The sequence below is a fragment of the Neopsephotus bourkii genome, unplaced genomic scaffold (assembly GCF_033783945.1).
Source record: "Neopsephotus bourkii isolate Nb327-2 ecotype Australia unplaced genomic scaffold, CSIRO-AGI_Nbou_v1 NB_2, whole genome shotgun sequence".
NCBI classification, from domain to species: Eukaryota; Metazoa; Chordata; class Aves; order Psittaciformes; family Psittacidae; genus Neopsephotus; species Neopsephotus bourkii.
In genome coordinates this window covers 849,659-876,487 of record NW_026900519.1, presented here as the reverse complement: position 1 = coordinate 876,487, position 26,829 = coordinate 849,659, and the positions used below count along the sequence as shown (strand labels likewise).

Genomic DNA, 26,829 nt, shown 5'->3' with positions numbered 1-26,829 from the left:
TGCGCGGAGCCGGGCGCTCTGTGCCAGCCCCGGGCTCGATGCTGATGCGCGTCCGGTGACGCGGAGGGGCCGCTGGGCGGCGCCCCGGGAGGAGCGGGCGCAACGGGAGGCGGCGGCGGCGGCGGCGGGGATGGACGAGCCCAGCATCCTGCGGCGCCGGGGCCTCCAGGTGAGCACCGGGGAACGGGGAGGAGCCTCCCGGCAGCGGGCACGGGCAGCGGGTCCGGGGGGAGCGCAGGTGCGGTGAGGGGGGTGCTGTGGGTGCGTGTGAGAAGGGTGCTGCGGGTGCAAGAGGTGGGTGCTGGGGGTGAGGGATGGGTGCTCTGTGTGTGTGTATGGAGCGGGTGATGTGTAGTGGGAGTTGGGTGCCCTGCGGGTGTGCGTGTGCTAGAATTGGGTGCTGTGCGTGGGAGTTGGGTGCTCTGGGTTAGGTGTCTGTGAGAGGTGGGTGCCGTGTGTGAGCAGTGTGTGATGGGGGTAACAGGAGCAGGGCAGGGTATGAGCCCCAGCCACACGCTGTGGGGTGATGGAGTGGCTGCACCCACTTGTGCAAGGGCTGGGGGCTCCCATGGGAGCACAGTGCACGATGCTGGTCTGTGCCAAACTGTTGTCCCAGCACTGATTTACCCCTCCAAAGAGCTGCCCCTTCCATCACCCTGTGTTCTGGCAGGCCAAGGGGTCTTTGCCCACCCTGTGCTTGGAGGGGTGACAACCGCAGCCCCCCCAGCACACAGAGCCCAGTTTTTGGAGTGTCCTCCCGCCTCCAGCCCCATCTGCGGAGCGGAGCCGCAGTAACGGGGGCCTGGCCTGAGCTGCCTGGGCGGTTGGAGGATGCACGGTGCTGCCTTCATCCAAGCTGGCAGTTCCGAGGGGCAGGCACGCTCCGCTGCGCGCTCAGCCCGGGAGGGAGCTGCGTGGGAGCTGTGGATGCAGCCGTGGCCATGGGCTCCGGGGCTCTTGGCTGTGGGTGTTGTTCCTGGCATTCCCCATGGAGAACAGAGCCATGGGCCCCAACTGCGTGCCCACATCCCCATGGCAGGAGGGGTGAGAAGGGGCTCCCACCAGGGAGCTGATCCCAAAGCACTGAGCAGTGACACCGTCCCCAGTGCCATCCCCGCAGGGATCAGCTGATGCTTAATCCCGGGATGTGCTGATGGGAGATGTGCTGTGCTGGATGAGCACATCAGGCACTCCATGGGTGCTGGTGCTGTGGTGCTGCCCCTCAGGGATCCTTCCCAGGGCTCTCAGGTGATGCTCTGCCTGTCCCTGGGGATGCAGCATGGCCACAGAGCCCATAGCAGTGATGGGTGTTGGGTGCCACAGGACCACTTTGCACTCCTGCACCCATAGATAAATGGGGAGGCTGTGTTGTGGAGCGTGGGGGACAAGGGTGTCTGTCCTCAGTCCCACTGTCCCATCTGCACATGGCTGAGCAGTAAAACCTTCAGTGTGACCCTTCTCTGCCCCGGGTCTGGTGGGGATCAGGGTGGGTGACAGCAGGGCTGGGTGAGGGTACTGGGGGGGGGGGGATCCTTCTCCAGGCAGGGACCCTGCACCCCCTTCCCCAGCCCAGCTCTGGGGTCACCCAGTGCTGCTGGGTGCACTGAGATGCAGGCACCCACTCCCTGCACTCACCCTTGCCTGCAGCACCCACCCCCAGCACCTACCCCCAGCACCCACCCTCGCCATCCCGGGGCACACAGACACCCGTGGGCTCGGGGAATGCGGAGTCCCTGTGCACCCAGGCATGATGTCACCGGTTGCCATGGCGATGCTGCTGCATCACTGCGTAGCAGCGCGCCCCAATCCCGGGATTTCCGCAGGGGCTGCGTGGCGTGGGCACTGGGATGAGGCACGGGCGCTCGGGGGCAGTGTGGGTGCATGGGTGCTGCTGCCGTCTGTCCCCATATGAGGAGCTCTTGCCCATGTCAGGAATGTGTCTAAGCTGCTTAGGGGTGCTGGGCAGGTGGGCACTGGTGGTGGGTGCAGGATCAGGGTGATGATGGGGTATTAACCAGCACATGCACCCGGCACATGTGCCAGCATCCTGCGGCATGCCAAGGCACAACCAGCCCCTTACACTGTGCCCATGGGGTCTGTGCCGCTCTGTATGGCACACAGGTGGGCACTGGCTCTGTGCCACAGCCACCCAGTGTCCGCCACACCGAGAGGATGATGTGGGATGGAATTCCTGCTTGCACAGCTGCCCTTTGCCCTGTGCCTGCAAGCAAACACAGCCCTTGCAAGGAATATTCCCAGTGGCTGGAAATACAAACAGCATGGGGACACCCGGCTGCTCCCCACACCCAGGGTTGGGGGGACAGGGCACAGCCATCACCCCGATACCACAGTGCAGCCAGGCAGCTGGGTGCTGCGCCCTCTCCACCACCCTTGTGCCCTCAGTCCCATGCCTGGCTATGGGACCACCAACCCCGGGGCCCCTTGTGTTGACCCTGGGTAGGGTGATTTGTAACCCTCACCCAGCACAGCAGAGCTGGGGCACAGTGAATGGGGCCCGATCCTGCAGTGCCAGGCAGTGGGGATGCTGCCAGGGGGTTGTCAGGAGGTGGGGGTCCCATTGCAATGCTTGGGGCCGTGCTCTCACCCTGCTTCTCCCTGTTCTCGTTGCAGAAGGAGCTGAGCCTGCCGCGCCGAGGAAGAGCGTAAGTCCCCGAGCTCAATGGGAGGGACATGGAGCAAGGCACCAGCACCATGGGGGGCAGCAGGGATGGGTCCCAAGTGTACCCAAATTCGGGGTGGCATCACCGTGTTCTCTGGTACCAGATGGGCCCAGCTGTGTGCGTGCTGGGGTGCACTGGGATGTACTGGTGCTGCGCTGCAGGTGTGCTGGGCTGTGGTAGGAGGTAGTTGTGCAGCTGTACTGGGGCGGTGTGTTGGTTGGCGTGTGTTTGGGTGTAGTGCGGCTGTTGCAGGGTGGTTTTGGGGTGTTGTGGAGGTAAGGCAGGAGGGGTTCTTGGCACTGGGCTGGTGCTGTCAGGGGTCACAGGGCTGCATGCTGGGGGACGTGATTGAGAGGGCACCAGAGGGATGCTAGGGACATACTGGGGGTGCAATAGGGGTGCACTGGAGCCATACTGGGGCTCTGTGGGATGCACTGGGGCTGTACTGGAAACTATGCTGGGGCTGCATTAGGGGTTCACTGGAGCTATACTGGGGCAATACTGGAAGCTGTGCTGCGGCTGCATTAGGGGTTCACTGGAGCCATACTGGGGCAATACTGGAAGCTGTGCTGCGGCTGCATTAGGGGTGCACTGGAGCCATACTGGGGCAATACTGGAAGCTGTGCTGGGGCTGCATTAGGGGTGCACTGGAGCCATACTGGGGCTCTGTGGGATGCACTGGGGCTGTACTGGAAACTGTGCTGGGCTGCATTAGGGGCTCACTGGAGCCATACTGGGGCAATACTGGAAACTGTGTCGGGGCTGCATTAGGGGTTCACTGGAGCCATACTGGGGCAATACTGGAAGCTGTGCTGCAGCTGCATTAGGGGTGCACTGGAGCCATACTGGGGCAGTACTGGAAGCTGTGCCTGGGGCAGCATTAGGGGTTCACTGGAGCCATACTGGGGCAATACTGGAAACTGTGCCGGGGCTGCATTAGGGGTTCACTGGAGCCATACTGGGGCAATATTGGAAACTGTGCTGGGGCTGCATTAGGGGTTCACTGGAGCCATACTGGGGCTCTGTGGGATGCACTGGGGCTGTACCGGAAGCTGTGCTGGGGCTGTATTAGGGATGCACTGGAGCCGTACTGGGGCTCTGTGGGATGCACTGGGGCTGTACTAGAAACTATGCTAGGGCTGTATTAGGGATGCACTGGAGCCATACTGGGGCAATACTGGAAGCTGTGCTGGGGCTGCATTAGGAGTGCACTGGAGCCATACTGGGGCTCTGTGGGATGCACTGGGCCTGTACTGGAAGCTGTGCTGGGGCTGCATTAGGAGTGCACTGGAGCCGTACTGGGGCTCTGTGGGATGCACTGGGCTAGACTGGAAACTGTGCTGGGGCTGCATTAGGGGTTCACTGGAGCCATACTGGGGCTCTGTGGGATGCACTGGGGCTGTACCGGAAGCTGTGCTGGGGCTGTATTAGGGGTGCACTGGAGCCATACTGGGGCTCTGTGGGATGCACTGGGCTATACTGGAAACTGTGCTGGGGCTGCATTAGGGGTTCACTGGAGCCATACTGGGGCTGTACCGGAAGCTGTGCTGGGGCTGTATTAGGGGTGCACGGGAGCCATACTGGGGCTCTGTGGGATGCACTGGGGCTGTACTGGAAACTGTGCTGGGGCTGTATTAGGGGTTCACTGGAGCCATACTAGGGCTCTGTGGGATGCTCTGGGGCTGTACTGGAAGCTGTGCTGGGGCTGCATTAGGAGTGTACTGGAGCCATACTGGGGCTCTGTGGGATGCACTGGGCTAGACTGGAAACTGTGCTGGGGCTGCATTAGGGGTTCACTGGAGCCATACTGGGGCTCTGTGGGATGCACTGGGCTAGACTGGAAACTGTGCTGGGGCTGCATTAGGGGTTCACTGGAGCCATACTGGGGCAATACTGGAAGCTGTGCTGGGGCTGCGGTGTGTCAGCACCAGCAGCACATCCTGGGCACGGTACGGAACTGATCGGGTGCGCCGGGGGTGTGGGGGCTGCCGAGCTGAGCCGAACCGAGCCGAGCCGAGCCGAACCGAGCCGAGCCGAGCCGAGCCGAGCCGAGCCGAGCCGAACCGAACCGAGCCGAGCCGAGCCGAACCGAGCCGAGCCGCAGAGGCGGGCCCGGGCCCGCCGGGCCGAGCAGGGATCCCCGCCGGGGCCGCCGCCCGCCGTCGGGAGCCGCCCAGCGCGGGGGAGCCGGGGCGGCGGGAGCGGAGCGGGGCGGCGGCGGCGGCAGCGCCATGAAGTCGCGGCGGGACAGGCTGAAGATCCCCTCGCTGACCTTGGAGTGAGTCGGAGCCGGGGAGGGGCTCGCCGGGACCGGGACCGGGAGCGGGCTACGGGCGGCAGGGCCCCGGGGCATCCCCGTCCTGTTGCATCCCCGTCCCGGAGCATCCTCATCCCTGTCCATCCCGCTGTACCTGCACCCCCGCGCCGCTGGTCCCAGCCCTTCCTCCTGCATCCACAGCCCCGGCTCCCCCCGGGAGCATCCTCTCTCCCCCGGCAGCACCAGACCACCCGCTGTATCTCCAGCAGCCTTAGACCCCGCAGTGTCCATGCAGTCCCCTCTGCTCCCCACCTTTCTCCCCACCCCAGTCCTGGTTCCCCCTCCAGCCCTTGTCCCCTCTACTGTTTACCCCTGGCCCCATCGCCCCCCACCCCAGCCCTACCGGGGGGGCTGTGGCTGTGCCGCCGGGCTGCCCATGGCGCCCGCTGACGCCGCACCGGCACGTCTTGCCTTGCAGCTTGTCACCGAGCAGCCAGAGCCCGACGCTGCTGAGCCCCTGCAGCCCCTGCAGCCCCTGCAGCCCCTTGTTAACCCTGCACCCCTGGAGGTAAGACCCCCCCAAACCCTCCCTGGACACCACAGCTGCCAGCTCTGGGGAGCAGAGTAGGTAGAGGGGGAGTTGGGGGCAGCAAGGTGGGTCCCCCCCCGCCTGCGGTGCCCTGGGGGTCCTCAGAAGCAGCGCTGTCTTCTGCAGGGTGCTTTGGGCAACATGGCTGTGGTCTGCTCCCAGCCCTGTGCACCCCAAAAGTGCCCTGGCCATGCTGGTGGGCCCCATCTCTGCGGCCAGCTCCCACTTTGGGGACCCCACTGGGGACACCATCACTGTAGCCCAAGCTTTGGCACTGAGCATCCTCGTTTTGAGGGGGGATCACTTTGAAATAGGATCAGGGATGGGCACCATGATGGGAGCAGGGTGAGAGTGGGGGATTGTACCTTCACCCCTTGAGAAACCTCTGGGGTTTTTCTGGGGGATGGGTGTCCCCCACCCCAAATGCCACCAGCCCCTTGCAGTGCCCCGATGGGTGCTGCTGTCACAGAGGCGGGTGGCTGGACCCTGCTGCATGTGCTGGCTGTGCTATGCCTCGGGGACAAGGTGCAGCGGGTGTGCTGGCACCCTGCAGTCACACCCTGGCCCTGTGCCCCATGGCGCCTGTGGGGCAGAGCTGCGGCCTGCTCAGCACCCATGGGTGCTGCTGGGTGCCTCCATCCATCTGCTGGGTGATGGGGCACCATTGGGGAGCTCTGCTGCTGCCCAGCAACAGGCAGACCCATTGGGTGCAGGCCGACAAGAGGTACCCGACCTGCACATGGGAGTCCGTCCCTGCCACCACTAGCCCTGGCTGGCCACCCCTTGCCCACAGTGACTGTGGCATGTGGGAAAACACGTGTGGCCATGCAGTTGCTCAGCTAAGGCTTTGGGGAGGGGGGGCGTTTTGGGGATGCTTGGGATAGGGACACGATAGGAACGAGGATGAGGATAATGGCAGACAGTCTGGCAGCATCCCTGCGTGCATCCACGTGCTGGCATCTCGAGGTTGCCTGGCACGAGGCAAAGGGAAGCGTGGTGCTGCCGTGGTTGATGCTGTCCTTTTGCCATGCTGAAACCCTGCCCAAACCCAGGGGCATCGGGGTTCCTGGCTGTGGCACTGACCGGTGAGCATGGCAGTGCCACCCTATGCGGCTGGGGACGGTGCAGCCACGCCGGGTGTTGTCACTGGCACTAAGGAGGATGGATGGCACTGGGTCTTTGCTCAGGATATCCCCCATTGAATGCAAAAGCTGGGACAGTGATTGTGGGATGCTGCTGGGGCTGAGCATGGTGTCCCATGGGTGGCAGGGTGCTGTTAGGGGGGTGCTCCCCCCTGCCGAGGGACCCCCAGGCTTTGAGCCACCCCTGCTGACTTGGAGGGGAGGATTCATGCCCCTTGAATGCATCAGCAGCGGATGCTGCATCTCCATGGTAACCTGACCCCATTTGGGGATGCTGCCCCATCCCTATGGTAACCTCAAGCCTCATTTTGGGGTGATGCCCCATCTCCGTAGTAATTCTGACCTTATTTTGGGGTGCTGCTCCATCTCTGTGGCAACTCTGAACCCTTTTTTGGTGATGCCTTGTCTCCATGTTAACCCTGCCCTCATTTTGGGGTGCTGCCCCCCCTATGTGGCAATCCTGAGCTCATTTTGGGGTGATGCTCCATCTCCGCGTTAGCCCTCACCCCAATTTTGGGGTGATGCCCCACATCTGTGGCAACCCTGAGCCCGTTTTTGGGGTGATGCTCCATCTCCAAGGTAACCCCGACCCCATTTCGGGGTGCAGCCACGTCTCTTCACTAACCCCGACCCCATACTGGGGCACTGCCTCGTTTCCATGGAAACCCCCCCCTCCATTTCCCCTCCTTTTGGGGGTGCTACCCCTGTCTCCATGGATATCCCGGCCCCGTTTGGGGGCGCTGCCCGTCTCCATGGTAACGGGAAGGGGCGGGCGGCAGCGGGCGGCGGCGGCGGGAGCCCGGCCCCGGTCCCGGTCCCAACCCCAACCCCGGGCGCGGTCCCGGCCCCGCGCGCCCCCGGCGGCGCCGCTCGGCCGTGCCGGTGCATGCGGCCGGGCCCCGGAGGGACCGAGCGAGCCGCGATGTCGGACCCGAGCTGCTGGGGAGCGGCTCGGCCCGGTTACCGGAGCCAGCGGGCGGCCGGAGCCCTGCTCCAGCGCTCCAAGAGGTACCGGGGCGGCGGTGGGGCCCTGCAACGGTTTGGGGGGGGGGGGGACACGACACACCGTGCATGGGAGGGTGGGCACCGGAGTGAATGGGGGGGGGGGGCTGTGCACTGGTGTGTGTGGGTTGGGGGGGGCTTTGAACTGGGGGGTGCACATTAAGGTCGGGGGGGGCTGTGCACTTTGAGGTGCACATGAAGGTGGGGGGGCTTTGCACTGGTGTGTGTGGATTGGGGGGGGCTTTACACTGGGGGGTGCACATTAAGGTGGGAGGGGGGCTGTGCACTGGTGTGTGTGGATTGGGGGGGCTTTACACTGGGGGTGCACATTAAGGTGTGGGGGGGCTGTGCACTGGTGTGTGTGGATTGGGGGGGGCTTTACACTGGGGGGTGCACATTAAGGTGTGGGGGGGGCTGTGCACTGGTGTGTGTGGATTGGGGGGGGCTTTACACTGGGGGGTGCACAGTAAGGTGTGGGGGGGGCTGTGCACTGGTGTGTGTGGATTGGGGGGGGCTTTACACTGGGGGGTGCACATTAAGGTGGGGGGGGCTGTGCACTGGTGTGTGTAGGTTGGGGGGGTCTTTGCACTGGGGGTGCACATTAAGGTGGGGGGGGTTTGCATTGGTGTGTGTGGATTGGGGGGGGCTTTACACTGGGGGGTGCACATTAAGGTGGGGGGGGGCTGTGCACTGGTATGTGTAGGTTGGGGGGGTCTTTGCACTGGGGGTGCACATTAAGGTGGGGGGGGTTTGCATTGGTGTGTGTGGGTTGGGGGGGTCTTTGAACTGGGGGTGCACATTAAGGGGGGGCTGTGCGCTGGTGTATGTGGATTGGGGGGCTCTTTGCACTGTGGGGTGCACAATAAGGTGTGTGGTTGGGGGGGGCTGTGCACCCTTTTTTAGGGGTGTGCAGTGCGCTGTGGATGTATCAGAGGGTGCTTTGGTTGGGAGCCCAGTGCTATGGGGGTGCAGAATTGAGGGTCCCAGGGCATTGGGTGACACACGTTTTGGGGTGCTATGGGCCAGACCTATGGCTGGGGGGGGGGGGGGTGGTGTCGGTTGGGGGTCTTTACATGTCTGGGGAGGGTATTGCATACACAAGGGGGGAAATACCCCTGTGAGCCCCTGTGCTGAGGTGGGCACTGCATTGATTGCATGTGGCCCATGCCAGGGTGGGAATAGGCCAGTCCCTTGCAGCCAGCCATGGGGGGGAACAAAGGGCTCACATACCCTTTATCAGTGGGCTGGGGTAGTGTCAGGGGCTGCTGCATAAATAGGGTGCTTGAGGGGCTACCCCAGGTCTCCAGCTACAACACAAGGCTTGAGCTAAGCGCGTAGATGGGATTTGACCCCAAGGAAGGGGACAGGCAGCGCTGCCAGCCCTCCAAAGGTGCAAGGAGCACCCCCAGAGCCCCAGGGGTGTGGGTTGGGAAAGCTGGCACCTCCATCCATCAGGTTTGGGGGTGCTGGAGCCAGCCCAGGCATAAAAACCCTCTCCCAGCTCTACAGAAATCAGGTGTTTAAGGCAGCGCGGAGGCAGAGGGGAGAGAATCCCATTGTGAATGTCTTTTAATATGACTGTGGGCTGCACAAAGCGCTGTGGTTGCTTAGCAAATGGATCCAGCCAGCGCCGCTCCCAGCCCGGCTTCACCTGAGCTCTAGGAACTGCTGCTGCCAACGGGCGAGGATGGGCCTGGGGACCCTTAATGAATAAGAAAAGGCCTTGGATGAGGCTTTCCAAGCTGGGGTGGGGGGGCCTGGGGGGGATGTGTAATGGGACAGATGATCTAGGCAGTCCTCTGTGTCCAGCTGAGCATGATGAGGTTGTAATTCTCATAAAGGGCAGAGGATTTGCTTGTCTTTGGTATTCCTAGAATCCAGAGCGAGAAGCAGCCTGGCCTATTTCACAGTGGGCAGGAAACATATGATGTGATTTAGTGGGATTAGAGGTCTGAGGGATCCTAATTTCCCCAAGGAGGGATGCAGGGATGGCCAGTGCGGGGCAGGACAAACAGTGCTTCGATGGCTAATGGGGCTCTTCTGCATGGATGCTGCCCCCACCATAGAAAACCATGCCAGGGGAGGTAATAGGTACCATTTCCCATCCGCTAACAGGGACCTGTGCCATGGGGATGAGCAGGGCTGTAGGGCAGTTTCTTTAGGGTGTTTTCCTGCAGTGCAAAGAAATAAAGGCTCTTCCCAACTTGTCACCCCGCGATTCCCTGCTGGGATTTGGGATTTGGCTCTTGGGAGGTGCCTGGTGCTGTGCTCGAGGGGGTTCATCGGTGTATCCACAGTGCCAGGCTTTGGGCTGGGAGCAGAGTGATGCTGGGTGCTCGGGAAGGGGGTTATGCAGGGCTTGTGCCAATGCAGTGTTGCATTTCACCACCCAGAGTCCAGATCCCAGCATCCCCCATCCCAGCCTCCATCCCTGGAGGCAGCCAAGTTCATCACCGTGTCACAAGGCACAGAGCAGAAATGTCATGGGGAAACTGAGGGTGTAGGTGCTCGCTTCGATGGGTTTTGGATGTTAAACTTGTCCCAGTAGGAACCGATTTTTCCAGGACGTGGTGATCCATGGCGCTTCCCCAAATCTCCCGCTGTGGGAGCCAGTTTTAGGGGGAGACGTTGTCTGCAGCCTTGTACAGAGGGAGCTGGGAATGCCAGCTCGTGCTCCTGATCACGCAGCCGGCAGTGGATGCCCTTTGAGACTGCGCCTGCTCCCTTATCAGCCTGACCCTGCCCATGCTGCTCCCACCTCCGTGCACCAACTTCACCCCAAACACCAGGATTCTGCCTCGATTCCCCCGTGCTGGCAGCTGGCACACGGTGCTCTGGGAGGTTTGAGGGGTACGGATCCTGCTGCATCCCCTCCATGCATTTCCCAGAGCTGATTCCCAACTGGATCCCAGCAGAGCCATTTGGCAGTTAGAGACAGCAGCACCGTGCTGTGCAGCTCCTGCCACGTTCTCCTCCGTCTCCTGCCTGTGGACACATGCCGTGCCGAGCCTGGGTGCTGCTGTGGGTGCTGGCAGGCTGGTGGGAGATGCTGGTTGCGCCACTCTGCTCTGCTCCAGGCTTTGGGGTTGTGCCGGCTGCCACACACTTCCTTTGACATCAGTGCAGGATGGCAACGGCAGCGCCGAGGCTGAGGCAGCCTCAACGTTGGGCAGGAGGAGATGCTGACAGCAATTTTCCACTCCATGTTTGGTACCAAAACCGCACGTAGGTGATGGAGGCAGAGGGCAGCAGCCCTGGCTCCTGCCTCCGGGGCTCAGCAGCTCTGCTCTGCCCCCGAGGCTTGTTTCTAGCCCGTAGTTGAGGGATGGGAACCAGCTGTAGCTGATGCACCAGGGGAAGGGGGGGTTAAAGTGGCGCAAGCCGAGGGTGGAGCGCACGGAAACAGGAAACATCGCCTCGCTCCGTGTCACCATTACTGCAGCTTGCTCCGTTCGAGGTTGGTTTGCACTTCCAAGATGAAACCGAGCGAGGAGGAGCAAGCCCCGCATCCCTCGGGATGCTCCCACGCACACATAACGTGTACCCCCTGCTCCCTGCAGCAAGGGGATGGTGAAGCAGTGCCGAAGCTGGGTGCTCGTGGTGCACAGAGCTCTCTGCTGGGGCGGTGCAGCGGGTTCTCTTGCCGTGCCTCCGTTTCCCACCCAGCACAGCAGAGGCTGTGGTTTGCTCTTGCTCCGTGCTGGGCTGTGGGTTTGCAGCTGTAGGAGCCGGTGTTGAAGCAAGAAAAGCAAACGGAGGGGCCGGGCAGGGGTGGGATGGGATGGGATGGGATGGGATGGGATGGGATGGGATGGGGTGGGGTGGGATGGGGTGGATGGTTGGTTGGGGGAGGAAGGGTTCTGCCAGCCCCCAGCATCCTGGCCTGTACCAGCACCAGTGCAGCAGCAGGACCAGGGCAGTGGTTGTGCCCCTGTGCTGCGCACTGGTGAGGCTGCACCTCGGATCCTGTGTTCAGCTCTGGGCCCCTCACTACAAGAGAGACATTGAAGGGCTGGAATGCGGCCAGAGAAGGGCAATGGGGCTGGTGCAGGGCCTGGAGCAGAAGTGTGATGGGAAGGGCTTGAGATGGGAAGGCTCAGGGGGGACCTGATCGCTGCCTACAAGTGCCTGACAGGAGGATGGAGCCAGGAGGGGCTGGGCTCTGCCCCCAAGGAACAAGGGATGGGACAAGAGGGACGTGAAGGGGTGCTAGGTGTCATGTGTGGCTGTGCATCCGTTCCGTGTGCATCCATCTGGAGGGACAATGGGTTGCAAAGCACTGTCCTTTGCACCCCAGATACCACATCTGCTATCCACATCTGGGTTTGGGATGTGAGGAGAATCCCTTTACTCTGGGTTTATCCTTTTGATTTGTGGGTATGTCTGGCTGTGGTGTGAAGTTAAACCATGGCCTCCAATGAGCAGCATCCATGTCTGTTCACATTCCCAGCCTGGGGAGGATATTCTGCACTGTCTTTGCACTCTCATGGGGCTGGGGACCAACTGTCCTATCTGCTGTGACATGGGGACCACCAAGTGTAAAGGGGTTATAGGAACTGTGTGGAGGGGGGGATTTTCCACATGATGGAGCAGGTCAGGTTGTGGCTGCTTGGCATTTCCATCACTTCCTCCTTTTACATCCCTGTTTCTGTTCCTGCACAGGGGGCTGCCAGCCTCTGAACCTCCCCACAAGCCCAAAGCACACGTGGCACCTCCACAACGTGCTTCATCGTTAAAAATAACCCCTTAGCCCATCCCTGGGGATGGATCTTCCCTGCGGCAGGAGATCCATAATGGACAGGGTGATGGCAGCCGGGTCCCCTGGCACGGGCATCACGTACAAGCTCCTACATAGGATAGTTAGAATCATAGAATAGTTAGGGTTGGAAAGGACCTTCAGATCATCAAGTTCCAACCCCCTGCCATAGGCAGGGACACCTCACACTAAAGCATGGCACCCAAGGCTCTGTCCAACCTGGCCTTGAACACTGCCAGGGATGGAGCATTCACAACCTCCCTGGGCAACCCATTCCTGTGCCTCATTGCCCTCACAGTAAAGAACTTCTTCCTTATATCCAATCTAAACTTCCCCTGTTTCAGTTTTAACCCATTACCCCTTGTCCTATCACTGCAGTCCCTAATGAAGAGTCCGTCCCCAGCATCCCTATAGGCCCCCTTCAGATACTGGAAGCTGCTCTGAGGTCTCCATGCAGCTTCTCTTCTCCAGCTGAACAGCCCCAACTTTCTCAGCCTGGCTCCATACAGGAGGTGCTCCAGCCCCTGAGCATCCTCGTGGCCTCCTCTGGACTTGTTCCAACAGTTCCATGTCCTTTTTACGTTAAGGACACGTCTGATCCCGTCCAGTCCTCTCCGTCCTTTGCTTCCCAAGATTAATTCCCTGTTTCTTCCCTAGTTGCCGAAGCAGCAATAGGAAGAGCCTGGTGGTGGGCACCCCCTCTCCAACCCTCTCACGGCCTCTCTCCCCGCTCTCTGTGCCAACAGGTAAGGGATGTCCCAGGGGATGGGTTGAGCATCTCCTAAACTTACCTGGTCGTTTTGAAGGGTAACACTGGTGCTTCTGCAGCACCTTAGCAGCAGCAGGAGTTACCAGCTCCTGGCCATGGGTGCCTTTGCCAGGATGGAATAACATGGGGGGCGACTTACCCACTCATTCCTCTGATGGGGCACCCATGGCATCACACGGGGGGGTACTGGGGTGACTTTTCCCCCTTTCTCCCCATAGCTGGGAGCAGCCCCTTGGACAGTCCCCGCAACTTCTCTGCCAGCACCTCCATCAACTTCCCATTCGCTCGCAGGTGAGCTCCTGCCCCCCTCCCAGACCTCTATTATTCACTGTTAATGATACCCCCCCAGCTGAGGCTGTTCTGCTCATCTCAAGTGATTCCTTCTGATTGCTTGTCCCCTTTTTCCTCCCTGGTTTTTGGTCTGCTGCTGTTTGCTCTGCTGTGACACCGCTGCCTCCGACCACTCCAGCCATGCTCCTCGGACTGACAGGTACCAGGGATAGGCTGGAGCTGCATTCCAGGGATACATCTGCTCCCCATCACACAGCCCTGCTTTATGTGCATCCGTGGGCAGGATATGTTGCTCTGAGACCAGGCTCCCTGCAGCTCTGGGAGCAGAAATATCCCTGTTCCCCCCATAGTGACCCCAGCCATGAGCTCAGACCTGCTTTGAGCACTCCCGATGGATGCTCATCCATGCTCCCATGGATGCTCAGGTCCCCGTCGAGGCAAATCTTCCTGCATCCCCTCCCCACCCTGCACTGCTGCAGAGGCAGATGCCAAAATCCTGTTTAACTAATGAATTAATTGCACCATGGGAGGGGGGGAACAGCTGATTTAACCCATCGATCCTCACATGGAAAAAAGCTGGAGGCTCACAGATGGTTTTCACACCAAATACACGGTGGTGCCAGTGCCAGCACCCTGCCTGCTCCTGCTGTCCTTGGCCCCGCACAGGAAGCAGCAGCAGGAGGTGAAGGGCCTCATCTTGACCTGGATGTTACCCCGTCCATTAGAACCATCTCCAAGAGGAAGCATTCGCCTGCGTAGGAGCAGTTCCCTTCCTGTTTACAACCGGACTCCGCTCCACGGTGCCTGTTGTCTCACGATGGGTCCTGAGGAATGCTGGTGTCTCATAGAACAATGTCCCACGGGGTGGATTTTGCTCTAAATCAGGTTCTTGCAGGTTGTTGGGGTCTTTTTCTCCATCTGAAACAGTCACCCCGGCACTGTCCCTCCACAAGGACCCTGCTCGCTCTCACTGCTGGGGTTGCAGAACATCCCCCCTCACCTCCAAACCCCTCTTATTTCACCCTATTTCAGTCCATGCCAAAAAAGAGGTTTCAGGGCTTTATTATTCCAGCCAAACCTGCACCCTCTTCCCCATCCCTATCGCTCTGACATTATTTATTTGCATTTAGATGTTGTTGGTTTTTCCTGTATGTGATGGGCACGTTTGAACTCACAGGGCTGATGGCAGAAGGTGGTCACTGGCTTCGCTACCCTCCTCTGGTTATGGGACCAACACCCCCAGCTCCACTGTCTCGGTAACATTTGCTTTCTCATGGTAGCAGGCAAGAAGAACCCAAACCTCTTGATTTTTGGTGAAAGGCCTCTCAAGCCTGTTGGTTCCTAGGCAGCCCCTCTGTTTCCTGGAGGACCATGTGCTTTAGCTGCAGCTTGCTTCCCAAATCGGCTTTTAAGAAAGCTGTAGAGCTTAGCTAACAGCTTACAGCATCCCTAAGCACTAGAGCATCCCTGGGCTTTACAGCACCCCTGCACATTGTAGCATCCCTAGGTGTTACAGCATCCCTGGGTGTTACAGCATCCCTGGGTGTTACAGCATTGCTGGGCATTTCAGCGTCCTTGAGCAGTAGAGCATCCCTGGGCATTGCAGGATCCCTGGGCATTACAGCATCCCTGGATATTGCAGCATCCCTGGTTGCTACAGCATCACTGGGCGTTGCAGCGTCCCTGAGCACTAGAGCATCGCTGGGCATCCCAGCATCCCTGGGCATTACAGCATCCCTGGACATTGCAGAATCCCTGGGTGTTACAGCATCACTGGGCATTTCAGCATCCCTGAGCACTAGAGCATCCCTGGGCATTGCAGGATCCCTGGGCATTACAGCATCCCTGGACATTGCAGCATCTCTGGGTGTTACAGCATCCCTATGGAGCACAGGTCAAGTGCACACAGAGCACATCCCAGCTGCGCAGGGATATGGCAGGGCAGGAGCTACCCGGGATGCTGCAGATACAAGTGATGGGGCTCAGTGGAGCCAGACTGGGAGAGCTGGGGGTTTTGGGGTGGGAGCGGGTAGTGCCCATCCCCCTGGGCTGGCCTTGCCATCTGTATTTCACATCACCAAGCACAGGGCTTGCTGTCTGTCAGCATTTCCAGCCTCCTAAGAGGCTCCAAGGGGTATTTTCCTGCCAGACTTGCTGGTTTCCACCCCCTGACAGGAAGCAAGGCTGCGTCTCCTGATCCCCACCATCTCTTCCCTCTTTCCAGTCATCTTCATCCTCCCAGGAGCGCCTGCACCAGCTGCCGTACCAGCCCACCCCCGACGAGCTGCATTTCCTTTCTAAGCACTTCCGCAGCACAGAGAGCGTCATGGATGAGGAAGGGCGGCACTCGCCTTGCCTGCGCCCTCGGTCCAGGAGCCTGAGGTACAGCACCCACTGCCAGGAGCACCCACAGTGATGCCAAGCATCCTCTGCCCTCCTGTGACCTGTTCCTGACGTGTCCCAGTCCTGCTAAACCCATCCCGAGGTTTTCGCCTTGCTGGGGTAGTGGGGAAGATATTGGCTTGAGGGTGTAGATGCCCCATCCCTGGGTGTGTTCATGGTCAGGTTGGACGGGGTTCTGAGCAGCCTGATGCAGTTGAAGATATCCCTGCTTATTGCATGGGGTTTGGCCCAGATGGCTTTCAAAGGTCCCTTCCAACACAAATCATTCCATGAGCATCTATGGTTCTATGGGAGAGGTAATGTTGGGTGAGGGTACAAGAGAAGCTGTGTTTAATGAAGGTCCCTGCATCCGCTGTGGGTTGGTTGGGGTTTATTTTGCTGGTGAGCTGCAAAAAGAGCAATGGTGGCAAGAAACAGTGGGATCCAGAGGGATGAGCTCATTCTTCAAAGCCAAGTGACTGATGCACCAGCTTCTCAGCTCTGGATTTGCAAGTGACTTGAGTTTGGAGACCTGGGTTGGTGGGAGGTTAACCTTCCCTGGACCAGATCCGTGCAGGATGGGAGGGATGCTGCTGGATATGGTGGCTGCACTCAGATGAGCTTTAACCACTTGGGATGGGTGTTAGAAGGAAGGAACAAATTGCTCTTCAGGGGTAGTAGTTATTTGCATAGATGGAAATGATTTGGACCTCATAACACAAGTGGTTTCCTCCCTCTGCAGCCCTGGACGGACGAGTGGAATGTTTGATAATGAGGTGGTGATGATGAACCATGTCTACAAGGAGAGGTTCCCCAAGGTAACCGCTTGGAATACATGCATGGGGATGCGTGTTCCCAGGCAGCACCATACAGACGATCCTTGAGGTCCCTTCCAACGTGGTATTGCATGATTCTGCCTTGCAGGCCACGGCCCAGATGGAAGAGCGTCTGCAGGACACCATCACCAACTTCTCTCCGAGCAGCACGCTGCCGCTGGCAGACGGGGTGCTGGGCTTCATCCATCACCAAATCATCGAGCTGGCCCGTGACTGCTTGGCAAAGTCCCAGGGAGCTCTCATCACCTCCCGCTACTTCATGGAGCTGCAGGAGAAGCTCGAGAAGATGCTCCGGGATGTGAGTACGGGGCAGTTCCCTGTCCCATGTGCTCCTGAGGCCACCGAGCGATGCCTGACTTGGGTCTCCTCCATGGCAGGCTCAGGAGCGTTCCGAGAGCGAGGAGGTGAAGTTCATCGACCAACTGGTGAGGAAGCTGCTGATCATCATCTCCCGTCCTGCTCGCCTCCTGGAGTGCCTGGTGAGACATGGAAGCTCCTGATGTCATGGGATCATAGAATAGTCAGGGTTGGAAGGACCTTAAGATCATCCAGTTCCAACCCCTGCCATGGGCAGGGACACCTCACACTAAACCATGGCACCCAAGGCTCTGTCCATCCTGGCCTTGAACACTGCCAGGGATGGAGCATTCACAACTTCCTTGGGCAACCCATTCCAGTGTCTCATCGCCCTTACAGTAAAGAACTTCTTCCCTAGATCCAATCTAAACTTCCCCTGTTTCAGTTTGAACCCATCACCCCTTGTCCTATCACTACAGTCCCTAATGAAGAGTCCATCCCCAGCATCCCTATAGCTCCCCTTCAGATACTGGAAGGCTGCTCTGAGGTCTCCACGCAGCCTTCTCTTCTCCAGGCTGAACAGCCCCAGTGTTCTCAGCCTGTCTCCATACTGGAGGTGCTCCAGTCCCCTGATCATCCTCCATCCAGAGAGGAGGCTTGCCATGAAACACAAGGCATCTTCTCACCACCTCCTGGTCCATGATGGGAACCACTCCTCCTCATCATCCTGGCCAGGCTGTAGCAAGGAGCTAAGACCATCCCTAGCATTCCAGCCGTATCCGACAGAGGAGAAGCTGGTTTTCCCTAGTGGAGCAGGGAGCAGTGAACTTCTTGGACAGTTTTACCATCCATTTCAAGGGGGGTTTTTTGGCTGTTGCACCTCATCTTTGAGCTGTGGTTCCTGCAGCTGGCAGATGGAACCATGTCAAAGCATGCTCCTGGTGTGGTCTCCTTGGGTTCCCCTCCAAGGCCAACCCATGGGGCTAGATATTTTGCCATCACCTCTTTCCATGTGGAATGATGGGGGAACGATGCTAGAAACAGGAGCAGTGCTCAGCTTTCTCCAGAGCCTGTCCCCAGTTACAAGGCTTCAAGGAAGGGTTTAACTTTGCAAAGCCTCTCTCCTAAACTGTGTGTGGTGTTCCCCATCCAGGAGTTTGACCCGGAGGAGTTTTACCACCTCCTGGAAGCTGCAGAAGGACACGCCAAAGTTGGCCAGGGAATAAAGACCGATATCCCCCGCTACATCATCAGCCAACTCGGGCTCGTCAAGGACCCACTGGAGGGTAGGGAAGCGCTTTAGGTTGGTAGCCCCAGGGTCTGCAGTGGGATGTGGACTCCCAGTTTGGGCCACTGGTGAGCGTGAATCAGCACTGGGAGGTGGCAGAGGGACCAGCAGAGCTGCGCTGGTGTCGTAGGATGGGTCCCAGCAGGACCAGGATGATGGTGTCCAAGGCTCCTGGCCAGCCTCACATCCCTCATTATTGCTCCCAGCACGTTCAGCAAAGCAGATTGAGCTCAAGACCACTTAATCCATAGGAAACCATGGCCTCGTGGGGAGACATAATCCCTGAGGAACACGGGAATGACAAGGACAAAATGAATTCTCTCAGTGTTTAACCTCGTATCCTCTTAACACCATCACCTGAATTCCTCCAGCTTGGGCAGAGCATGGGGCTAAATCCCTGCGGGATGTCTGAGTTTGGAGAGCGAGTGGTTGGTGGGGGTTATTTTGGTGAGGGTTGAGCATGAAGGAGGTAAAAGCCATCCCTATCTTCTGCAGAGATGGTGCAGCTGGATCACTTCGACAGCGGGAACACCATCACACCAGAGAACGATGATGCCTGTGAGGTGAGCACGGTCCTACCTGCATGTCCCATGTGCTTCGTCCTGCCTCAGCCCACGCCAAGGCTCCTTGTAGCAGCTCCTCTATCTAGGGCTGGGAGATGTTAGTTTGGGCTGTCCCTAGAGGTGGCTGCTGTGTTCAGGTGTAAGAGCTCACAGTCCCTCCTCTGGCTTCTTGAGTGGACTCTTGACCTGCAGAGCATCTCGGGGATGGGGTTTATAGCTGGAGGGGGCTCAGGGAGGGATGCCCACTGGCAGCAAGGAGCTGATGGTGCTCAGATGAGTGCCACCATGCTGGGATATGTTAGAAACCTCCTGTGTCTTCTTCAGAGCCAGCCTTCAGCCACCGCTCCTCGGAGGAAGCCCTGTGAGGGGGACTTTGAGACCATCAAACTGATCAGCAACGGCGCTTATGGGTGAGTTGGGATGTTCCTAACGCTTGTCTCCATCTGCAAACCAAGTCTGTGCCCTGTGCTGCTGGTGGTGAACATATGGAGAACACATGGCGTTTGGCTGTCTCTTAGGGCCGTGTACCTGGTGAGGCACAGGGAGACGCGGCAGCGCTTCGCCTTGAAGAAGATCAACAAGCAGAACCTCATCCTGAGGAACCAGATCCAGCAGGTGTTTGTGGAAAGGGACATCCTCACCTTCGCTGAGAACCCCTTTGTGGTCAGCATGTTCTGCTCCTTCGAGACGAAGCGGCACCTCTGCATGGTGATGGAGTATGTGGAAGGTGAGGATGGGATTCCGGGCTGGGTGGTGCAGGGAGCATCAGTGTCTGAGCATCAAGGACACCACCTGGGCTTTGCTCTAGGGAGCAGGTTGGAAAGCACGAGCAGATGCTTTTGTGATCCTGAATCACAACCTTACTCCCTGTTGGGAGCCTGCTTGGCAGGAGAGGCTTCATAGCCCTGCTTGATGATCCCCCTGCCTCCTCTGAACCCCTGTGTGTGTCCCCACAGGGGGGGATTGTGCCACGTTGCTGAAGAACATGGGCCCTCTGCCTGTTGACATGGCCAAGATGTACTTTGCCGAGACAGTTCTTGCTCTGGAGTATCTGCACAACTACGGCATCGTCCACCGGGACCTCAAACCTGACAAGTGAGGACGTGTGTCAGGTCTGAGCAAGGATGGGGTTGGGTTTGGATGGGGAAGGGAAAGGCACAGATCCAAGCCAAGGGGATAGGGCAGAATGAGGTTTTGGTGCCCAAATACTTGCTTCTGTGCTGTTGCACCAGGACCAGGAGTCCTTTGGTCTGGCCGGTCCTGCTCAGGTCCCAGAAGCAAACAGCATCACTGTGGGACATCCGTCTTCTCTTGCAGTTTGCTCATCACCTCTATGGGCCACATAAAGCTGACAGACTTTGGTCTGTCGAAGATCGGCTTGATGAACATGACCACGAACCTCTATGAAGGGCACATGGAGAAGGACACTCGGGAGTTCATGGACAAGCAGGTACGAGGTCCTGCCCCACTTGGCCGATCTGCTGTCCCTAAGGACCAGGACAGCCTTGAGACCTGCTGTAGAGGTCATTGTAGAGGTGTCAGCCACTGCTTCCCATGCAGGTGTGCGGCACTCCGGAGTACATTGCCCCAGAAGTCATCCTCATCCAGGGCTATGGGAAGCCCGTTGACTGGTGGGCCATGGGCATCATCCTCTACGAGTTCCTGGTGGGCTGCGTCCCCTTCTTTGGAGACACCCCCGAGGAGCTCTTTGGGCAGGTTATCAGCGGTGAGTGGTGGTGATTCCCGCTTCCCAGCAGCCATGGCTCATCCTTAGCTCATAGAGAGCTTCATTCCTTCATTCATCCCCAGTTGAACAGCAAAGGGGCTCCTCAAGCTTTGATTTCCTGGTTTGGGATATGGTTTCATGTGCTGCAGCTCCTGGGGCTTGCCCGGAAGCAGCTTTTCCTGCATCCTCGCATCATCACAATCCCCAAACTCTTCCAACCACTCCAAACTCCTTTTCCTTTATCCTTGCAGATGAAATTATGTGGCCAGAAGGGGATGAGGCTCTTCCTGCAGATGCCCAGGACCTGATCACCCGCTTGCTGAGACAGTGTCCCCTTGAACGCTTGGGCACCGGTACGCACGGCAATGCCTGGGTAGCGCTTGAGGGGTGACCGGGCACCCCAGTTTAGATCAAGCTGGGGCTGTGCTGAAACCAAAGCCATGTTGAGGATGCTCAGAGGAGGACTCCTGCTCAGGGTTCACCCCAAGAAGGCTGCACAGGGCTCTGGTCCATTTGCTGTGCATGGAGGAGAGACGGTGCCATTTGGGATGGGAGTGGGAGCATCCCGGATCCTGCCCGCTCCCCCTGATGTGGGTTTCTCTGCCTGGCAGGGGGTGCACATGAGGTGAAGCACCATTCCTTCTTCCTCCACCTGGACTGGAACGGGCTGCTGCGGCAGAAGGCCGAGTTCATCCCCCAGCTGGAGTCGGAGGATGACACCAGCTACTTTGACAGTGAGGCCAACTCCATCCCCTTTTCCCCCTGCCCTGTCAATCCGTTATCCCGGTTCAGATGCTCCTGTGGGATGGAGGAGGTGGAAAACTCCTGGGTGAAGCTGGTCACTTGACAACTAAAGTCACGAGTTTGCTGTGCCCTTGTGGCCAAGAAGGCCAATGGCATCCTGGGGTGTATTAGAAGGGGGGTGGTTAGTAGGTCGAGAGAGGTCCTCCTTCCCCTCTACTCTGCCCTGGTGAGACCGCATCTGGAATATTGTGTCCAGTTCTGGGCCCCTCAGTTTAAGAAGGACAGGGACCTGCTGGAGAGAGTCCAGCGCAGGGCAACTAAGATGATGAAGGGAGTGGAGCATCTCCCTTATGGGGAAAGACTGAGGGAGCTGGGTCTCTATAGTTTGGAGAAGAGGAGATTGAGGGGTGACCTTATTAGTGTATATAAATATATAAAGGGGGAGTGTCACGAGGATGGAGCCAGGCTCTTCTCAGTGGCAAACAATGAAAGGACAAGGGGTAATGGGTACAAACTGGAACACAAGAGGTTCCACTTAAACCTGAGAAGAAACTTCTTCTCAGTGAGGGTGACGGAACACTGGAACAGGCTGCCCAGGGAGGTTGTGGAGTCTCCTTCTCTGGAGACATTCAAAACCCGCCTGGACACGTTCCTGTGTAACCTTATCTAGGTGTTCCTGCTCCGGCAGGGGGATTGGACTAGATGATCTTTTGAGGTCCCTTCCAATCTCTAACCTACTGTGATACTGTGACAAACCAGATGCAATCCTGTTTGCAGGCTGCTCAGTCTTACCAAAGGCCTTCCCACCCCAGAACTCCCCAGAGACACGGGACTGGGCTGTGACAGCCTCAATACAGCCCCCCATGGGTGCAGGTCCCAGCAGGGTGAGGCAGGATGCGGTGCGCTGCGGGCAGGGTGCCAGCTCTGGCTCTTGCTTTCAGCTCGCTCGGAGCGGTACCAGCACTTGGATTCCGAGGATGAAGAAACCAACGATGAGGAATCATCCGTGGAGATCGGGCAGTTCTCCTCCTGCTCCCATCGCTTCAGCAAGGTGCTCCAAATCCTCCTCTGGCATCCGCAATGAGAGGCTTTGGCACTGCAGTGTGCTGAGCATCAGTGTTTTGGCTCATACCAGAGAGCCTGGCTTCCCAAATCTGCTCCTTGCTGATGGCTCTTCTCCTCCTCAGGTGTACAGCAGCTCTGAATTCCTGGCAGTTAACTCCAGCCTCAGCGTCTCCTCCTCCGACCGGAGTCACAACGAGGACAAGGAGGACAGGCACTCGGGAGACGAGGACAAGAGCCGCATGGCGAGCACTGAACCCCGGTGCGTGGTGAGATGGGGGATGCAGCATTGATATGGGCTCGTACCAGTGCCAAGGGCTTGTGCCGGCACTGCGGGTTTGTGCTGGCACCAAGGGCTTGCAGAGGTGTTGGTGATGGTGGCCACATCAACCATCTCTGCTTGTCCCAAGCCCTGCTGCTGTCCCCATGCAGGCTCCGCTCCTGGACATCCTGCAGCTCCACACCATACAGCTCCCGGCACGAGCGGAGCCGCAGCCCCACTGCGCTGCCCAGCACCGTCAGCCTGGACACCATGCCCAAGTTTGCCTTCTCCTCGGAGGATGAAAGCCCTTGCGTGGCATCCTCCAAACCGGAGAGACCCAAGTTTGTGCTGGGAGACCCTGACGCAGGGACCGGTGGTGTGGTGAAGCCGTCGGTGCTATCCGGTGTGTGTGCGATGCCAGTGTGGAATGCTCCGGGACCTACCGAGGTCCCCACGTGGCTTGGGGTGGCTTTTCCACACCCCCACATTCTCCCTCCTCCCTTCTCCGCAGCCGACCTCGTCAGCCTGAACCACATCCGCCTCCGAAGCAACAGCACCGGCACCAAAACCCCGGCTCCACGGGGCCTGGAGCCGGGTGGGAGCCGCCGGCTGAGCAGCCAGAAGGATGTGCCGGACAGACAGAGAGCCTCGCCGGGCAGCCGCGTCCCCAAATCCGCCTCTGTCTCAGCGCTGTCCCTCATCATCACATCAGGTCCGTGCCCTGTGTGGTTTATCCTGCGTTGTGTCCGTTGCCATATGGTTTTCCGATGCTAAGCCGGCTTCATCTGCTTGCAGACGACTTCAGTGGAGGTGCCCTGATGAGCCCCATCTCCCCCCACTCCCTCTCATCCAACCCTTCATCCCGTGATTCCTCCCCAAGCCGAGATTCATCCCTGGCCATCGCCAGCCTGCGGCCCCCCATCATCATCCACAGCTCGGGCAAGAAGTACGGCTTCACCCTGCGCGCCATCCGCGTCTACATGGGTGACAGCGACGTCTACACCGTGCACCACATGGTCTGGGTACGTGGGGAGGGACCGGTAGTGCCAGGCACCAGGTTTCCCAATGGGAAAACCCTGGGAGGAAACTTAGGCTTTGCATCCAAATGAAACCTTGGTCTTTTGCTTGCAGAGCGTGGAAGAGGGGAGCCCGGCGCAGGAAGCAGGGCTGAGAGCGGGTGACCTCATCACACATGTGAATGGCGAGTCAGTGCTAGGGTTAGTCCATCGGGACGTCGTGGAGCTGCTGCTGAAGGTAGGTGACCAGAGCCACGCTGTGTGCCAAGGACCAGTGCATCAATCCAGCAGCTCTCCAGCATCGCCTCCACCAGCAGCCAAGGCAGGAGCTGGTTTGGATCCGGTGCTTGGATCCAATGCGGTGCAGTGATGCGTTTCCCATCCCTCAGAGTGGGAATAAAGTGGCCCTGAGGACCACGGCCCTGGAGAACACCTCCATCAAAATTGGCCCCGCACGGAAAAACAGCTCCAAGACCAGGATGGCGCGGAGGAGTAAGAAGAGCAGGAAAAGGGACGGCCAGGAGAGGTGGGTGGAATAGGGCTGGGATAAAACGGCGTTTGTCCTGGTGTGTGCCGCACCGAGGGGGCTTGCTCTGGCTCTGCCATACTGTGGTGTCCAGCTTGGCAGACCCAGAGCCACCAGCTTTCAGGGCTCTTCCTTTCCCCACCACCTCTGTGTGTGTGTCCCCTTCCCCAGGAGAAAATCCCTTTTCAAGAAGATCTCCAAGCAGTCGTCGGTCCTGCACACCAGCCGCAGCTACTCCTCGGGCCTCCATCACTCCCTGTCCTCCAGCGAGAGCCTCCCGGAGTCCCCCACACACAGCGTGTCCCCCGGTCCCACGCCTCCCTGCCGCAGCCCCGCTCCCGACCTGCCCACAGGTACCCCAACCTGATCCAAGGTGGGATATCTGCTCCGGGGCATCACGGTGTGCCCCCATCACCATCCCTCACACTGACCTCTTTCTCTTTGCCCTGTAGATGCTGTGTCCCCGCAGAGCACCTCTCCCTCCTCCAGCACCCCAACGTCACCCGCCGGCCACGTGCGCCCCAGCTCTCTGCACGGCCTCGCACCCAAACTGGGTGGGCAACGCTACAAAGTGGGACGTCGCAAATCCACCAGCAGCATCCCCCCTTCACCCCTCGCCTGTACCCCTTCCTCTGCCCAGCGCCCACCTTCTCCCCAACGCTCCCCATCTCCGCTCCCTGGGTACCCCAAAACCCCTCATTCCTTCCAAGGAAAGACCCTGTCCCCCCCCACCATCGTCCGGCAGAGCTCACGGCCCCGCAGTGCTGATTGCCCCCGCTCCCCGCTCCTCAAGCGTGTCCAGTCAGCTGAGATCGTCACCATCCTGGTGGAGAAGAAGACCGGCAGTGCCCGCAAGCTGGGGCTGGAGATGCCCACCATGGATGGGGAGGCCATCGGGGAGGGTGACGCACCGGGGTACCCCGGGGAGCACGGTTATCACCCCGCTGCCAGCTCCCGGCTGGCGGAGAGGCACGACCGGGACCAGGAGGTGGTGGTTATGCGACGCTTGAACCTCTCGGAGCGCCGGGACTCCTTCAAGAAGCAAGAAGCGGTTCAAGAAGTGAGTTTTGATGAGCCGGATGCGGTGTCGGCAAGTGAAGACGGTGGCAAGGGTGAAGGCGGGCAGGCGGGGGGCACCGAGAAGCCAAAGCCCAGCTCGGTCCCACAGATCGCGGTGCAGGGATCCGAGAGCGACGAGCAGGAGCTGGCGGTGGCTGAATGGGAATGCCAGGGCTCCTACCCCATCCGCAGTGCTGAGGAGCCCAACAGCAGCATCTCCTTGCGGTGGCGGGATGGATGCGAGCATCCGGACCATGGCTCCCAGCAGCACTGGAACTGCAGAGAGGGAGCAACCGGCCACCGGCAACCCCAGCGGGGCCAGGGGCCATTGGGTGCTCAGCACCCAGCACCCCGGAGCAGTGCATGGAGCGGGACCAAGCACCCTTGAGCCTCCACACCGGGAGGGTTCAGGCTCTGAGCAGCATCCCCAAAATCCCCATTCCCTGTGGTGTATCCATAGCGAACATCCCTGGAGCCATCGCGGACGGGCTGTGGCTGTGCCCTGGCACTTGGGGTCCCCCGAAGGCTTTTTGTACCCCTCGAGAGATGCTCTTATTTTTCTAGAGACGCGGGAGCTTCGCTGGCCCCGACCTTTGTGTACAGCAAAGACTCGATGCTAAGAGTCCTCAATTAATTTATTACTTTTTATAAGCTAAACGGGCAGTGCAGGACCGGCGCAGGGTCCCACACGGCCCCGGGGGAGGCGGGGAGTGTGTGTGTGTGTGTGTCCCAGGCTTTTCCATGCAGTTCCCAGCCTCACCACTTGCTGTTTTCTACCCCGCTCGCTTTCCCCCCACTTTTTAACTTCAGTTTCAGCTGGAAAGACCCCCAAAATCTCCCGAGAAACCCCCGTTGGGGTGGGGGGAATTGGAGGAGTTTAAATGAAAAGCCCTAAGCCAACCCCACAGCGGCATTCCCCAATAGTGGCAGTGCCAGCTGGGGTGCAGAGGGGTGATTGTATCTGCATAGGGTTCATCATGCGGTGATGCAGTTTATTTATCAGAGTATAGCGGATGTAAAGGTTTTAATTGGTTTATTCAGAGCCTTTTGGAGCCCCCCAAAAGTGGGAAAAGCAGAGACCTCCCCGTGGGGGGGCAGGAATCAGGTGCAAACCGTAATGGGGTTTTTAGGGTTGGCTTTGCTCTTTGCATCTCTTCACCACATTCCGTGGTGCCCATCGCTCAGTGCATACAAATATCCATTAAAAGCCAGTATTCCTGGCAGCGCCTGTGCTGCTGCTGCTTCATTTGGCATCTGGACCCCCCCCCCCCCCCGTCGCTTTTTATCCAACAAAACTACGGCTCAACCCAGCGTTTCCCTCCCGTTTCTACTGTTTTCTATGATATAAACGTTCCCATTTGATAGTGCATGTTCCAGCTTTCCTCCCCGCTGCCGTTTGCTGCCCTGGTGCCGGTGATGGGCATCGGGCATCCCTGTGCCACCACCAACGGGCACATTCCCCACCCTGGAGCAGCGCGTTGGATTATGTTGTGTGCCTGTGGTTGGTGCCAGGTCCCGTCTCCTGCTTCTCCCGTTTAAACCGGTGCCGTTTAACCCCAACAAATGAGCAGCCAGAGGGGC

At 59.1% G+C, this 26,829-nt stretch overlaps 2 protein-coding genes across 4 annotated transcripts in view; both read left to right on the top strand.

Moving 5' to 3' along the window:
- Positions 1-17: 17 nt before the first annotated feature.
- On the top strand, positions 18-25,642 carry MAST3 (microtubule associated serine/threonine kinase 3). Of its 3 annotated transcripts, none has more exons than XM_061352231.1 (28): positions 18-169; positions 2,632-2,663; positions 13,085-13,173; positions 13,415-13,487; positions 13,666-13,686; positions 14,665-14,743; positions 15,712-15,869; positions 16,612-16,687; positions 16,794-17,003; positions 17,083-17,184; positions 18,156-18,288; positions 18,786-18,853; positions 19,178-19,263; positions 19,372-19,580; positions 19,810-19,948; positions 20,171-20,303; positions 20,414-20,579; positions 20,831-20,932; positions 21,191-21,313; positions 22,265-22,374; positions 22,511-22,647; positions 22,818-23,050; positions 23,159-23,359; positions 23,443-23,669; positions 23,779-23,901; positions 24,053-24,189; positions 24,361-24,542; positions 24,642-25,642. In XM_061352231.1, the coding sequence occupies exons 1-28, from the start codon at positions 131-133 to the stop codon at positions 25,634-25,636; spliced, it is 4,383 nt and encodes a 1,460-aa protein (XP_061208215.1). In that variant the 5' UTR covers positions 18-130; the 3' UTR covers positions 25,637-25,642. The 3 variants fall into 3 exon arrangements, with proteins under 3 accessions (XP_061208215.1, XP_061208136.1, XP_061208047.1); XM_061352152.1 differs by lacking the exons at positions 18-169; positions 2,632-2,663 and adding exons at positions 4,898-4,959; positions 5,417-5,506; XM_061352063.1 differs by lacking the exons at positions 18-169; positions 2,632-2,663 and adding an exon at positions 7,500-7,677.
- Positions 254-26,829, top strand: part of MPV17L2 (MPV17 mitochondrial inner membrane protein like 2) — a 56,293-nt gene continuing 29,717 nt past the window's right edge. The window contains exon 1 of the mRNA XM_061359962.1: positions 254-257. The gene's annotated coding sequence lies outside the window, so the exon portion shown is untranslated. The remainder of the gene's footprint in view (positions 258-26,829) is intronic.

What these genes read in the sequence shown, in the direction of transcription:
- MAST3 (XM_061352152.1), top strand. Translation starts at nt 4,913, where the DNA reads ATGAAGTCGCGGCGGGACAGGCTGAAGATCCCCTCGCTGACCTTGGA. An exon ending in TTAACCCTGCACCCCTGGAG is followed by an intron (nt 5,507 to 13,084) that starts GTAAGACCCCCC and finishes TTTCTTCCCTAG; the next exon opens with TTGCCGAAGCAGCAATAGGA. An exon ending in CCTTGAACGCTTGGGCACCG is followed by an intron (nt 20,933 to 21,190) that starts GTACGCACGGCA and finishes TCTGCCTGGCAG; the next exon opens with GGGGTGCACATGAGGTGAAG.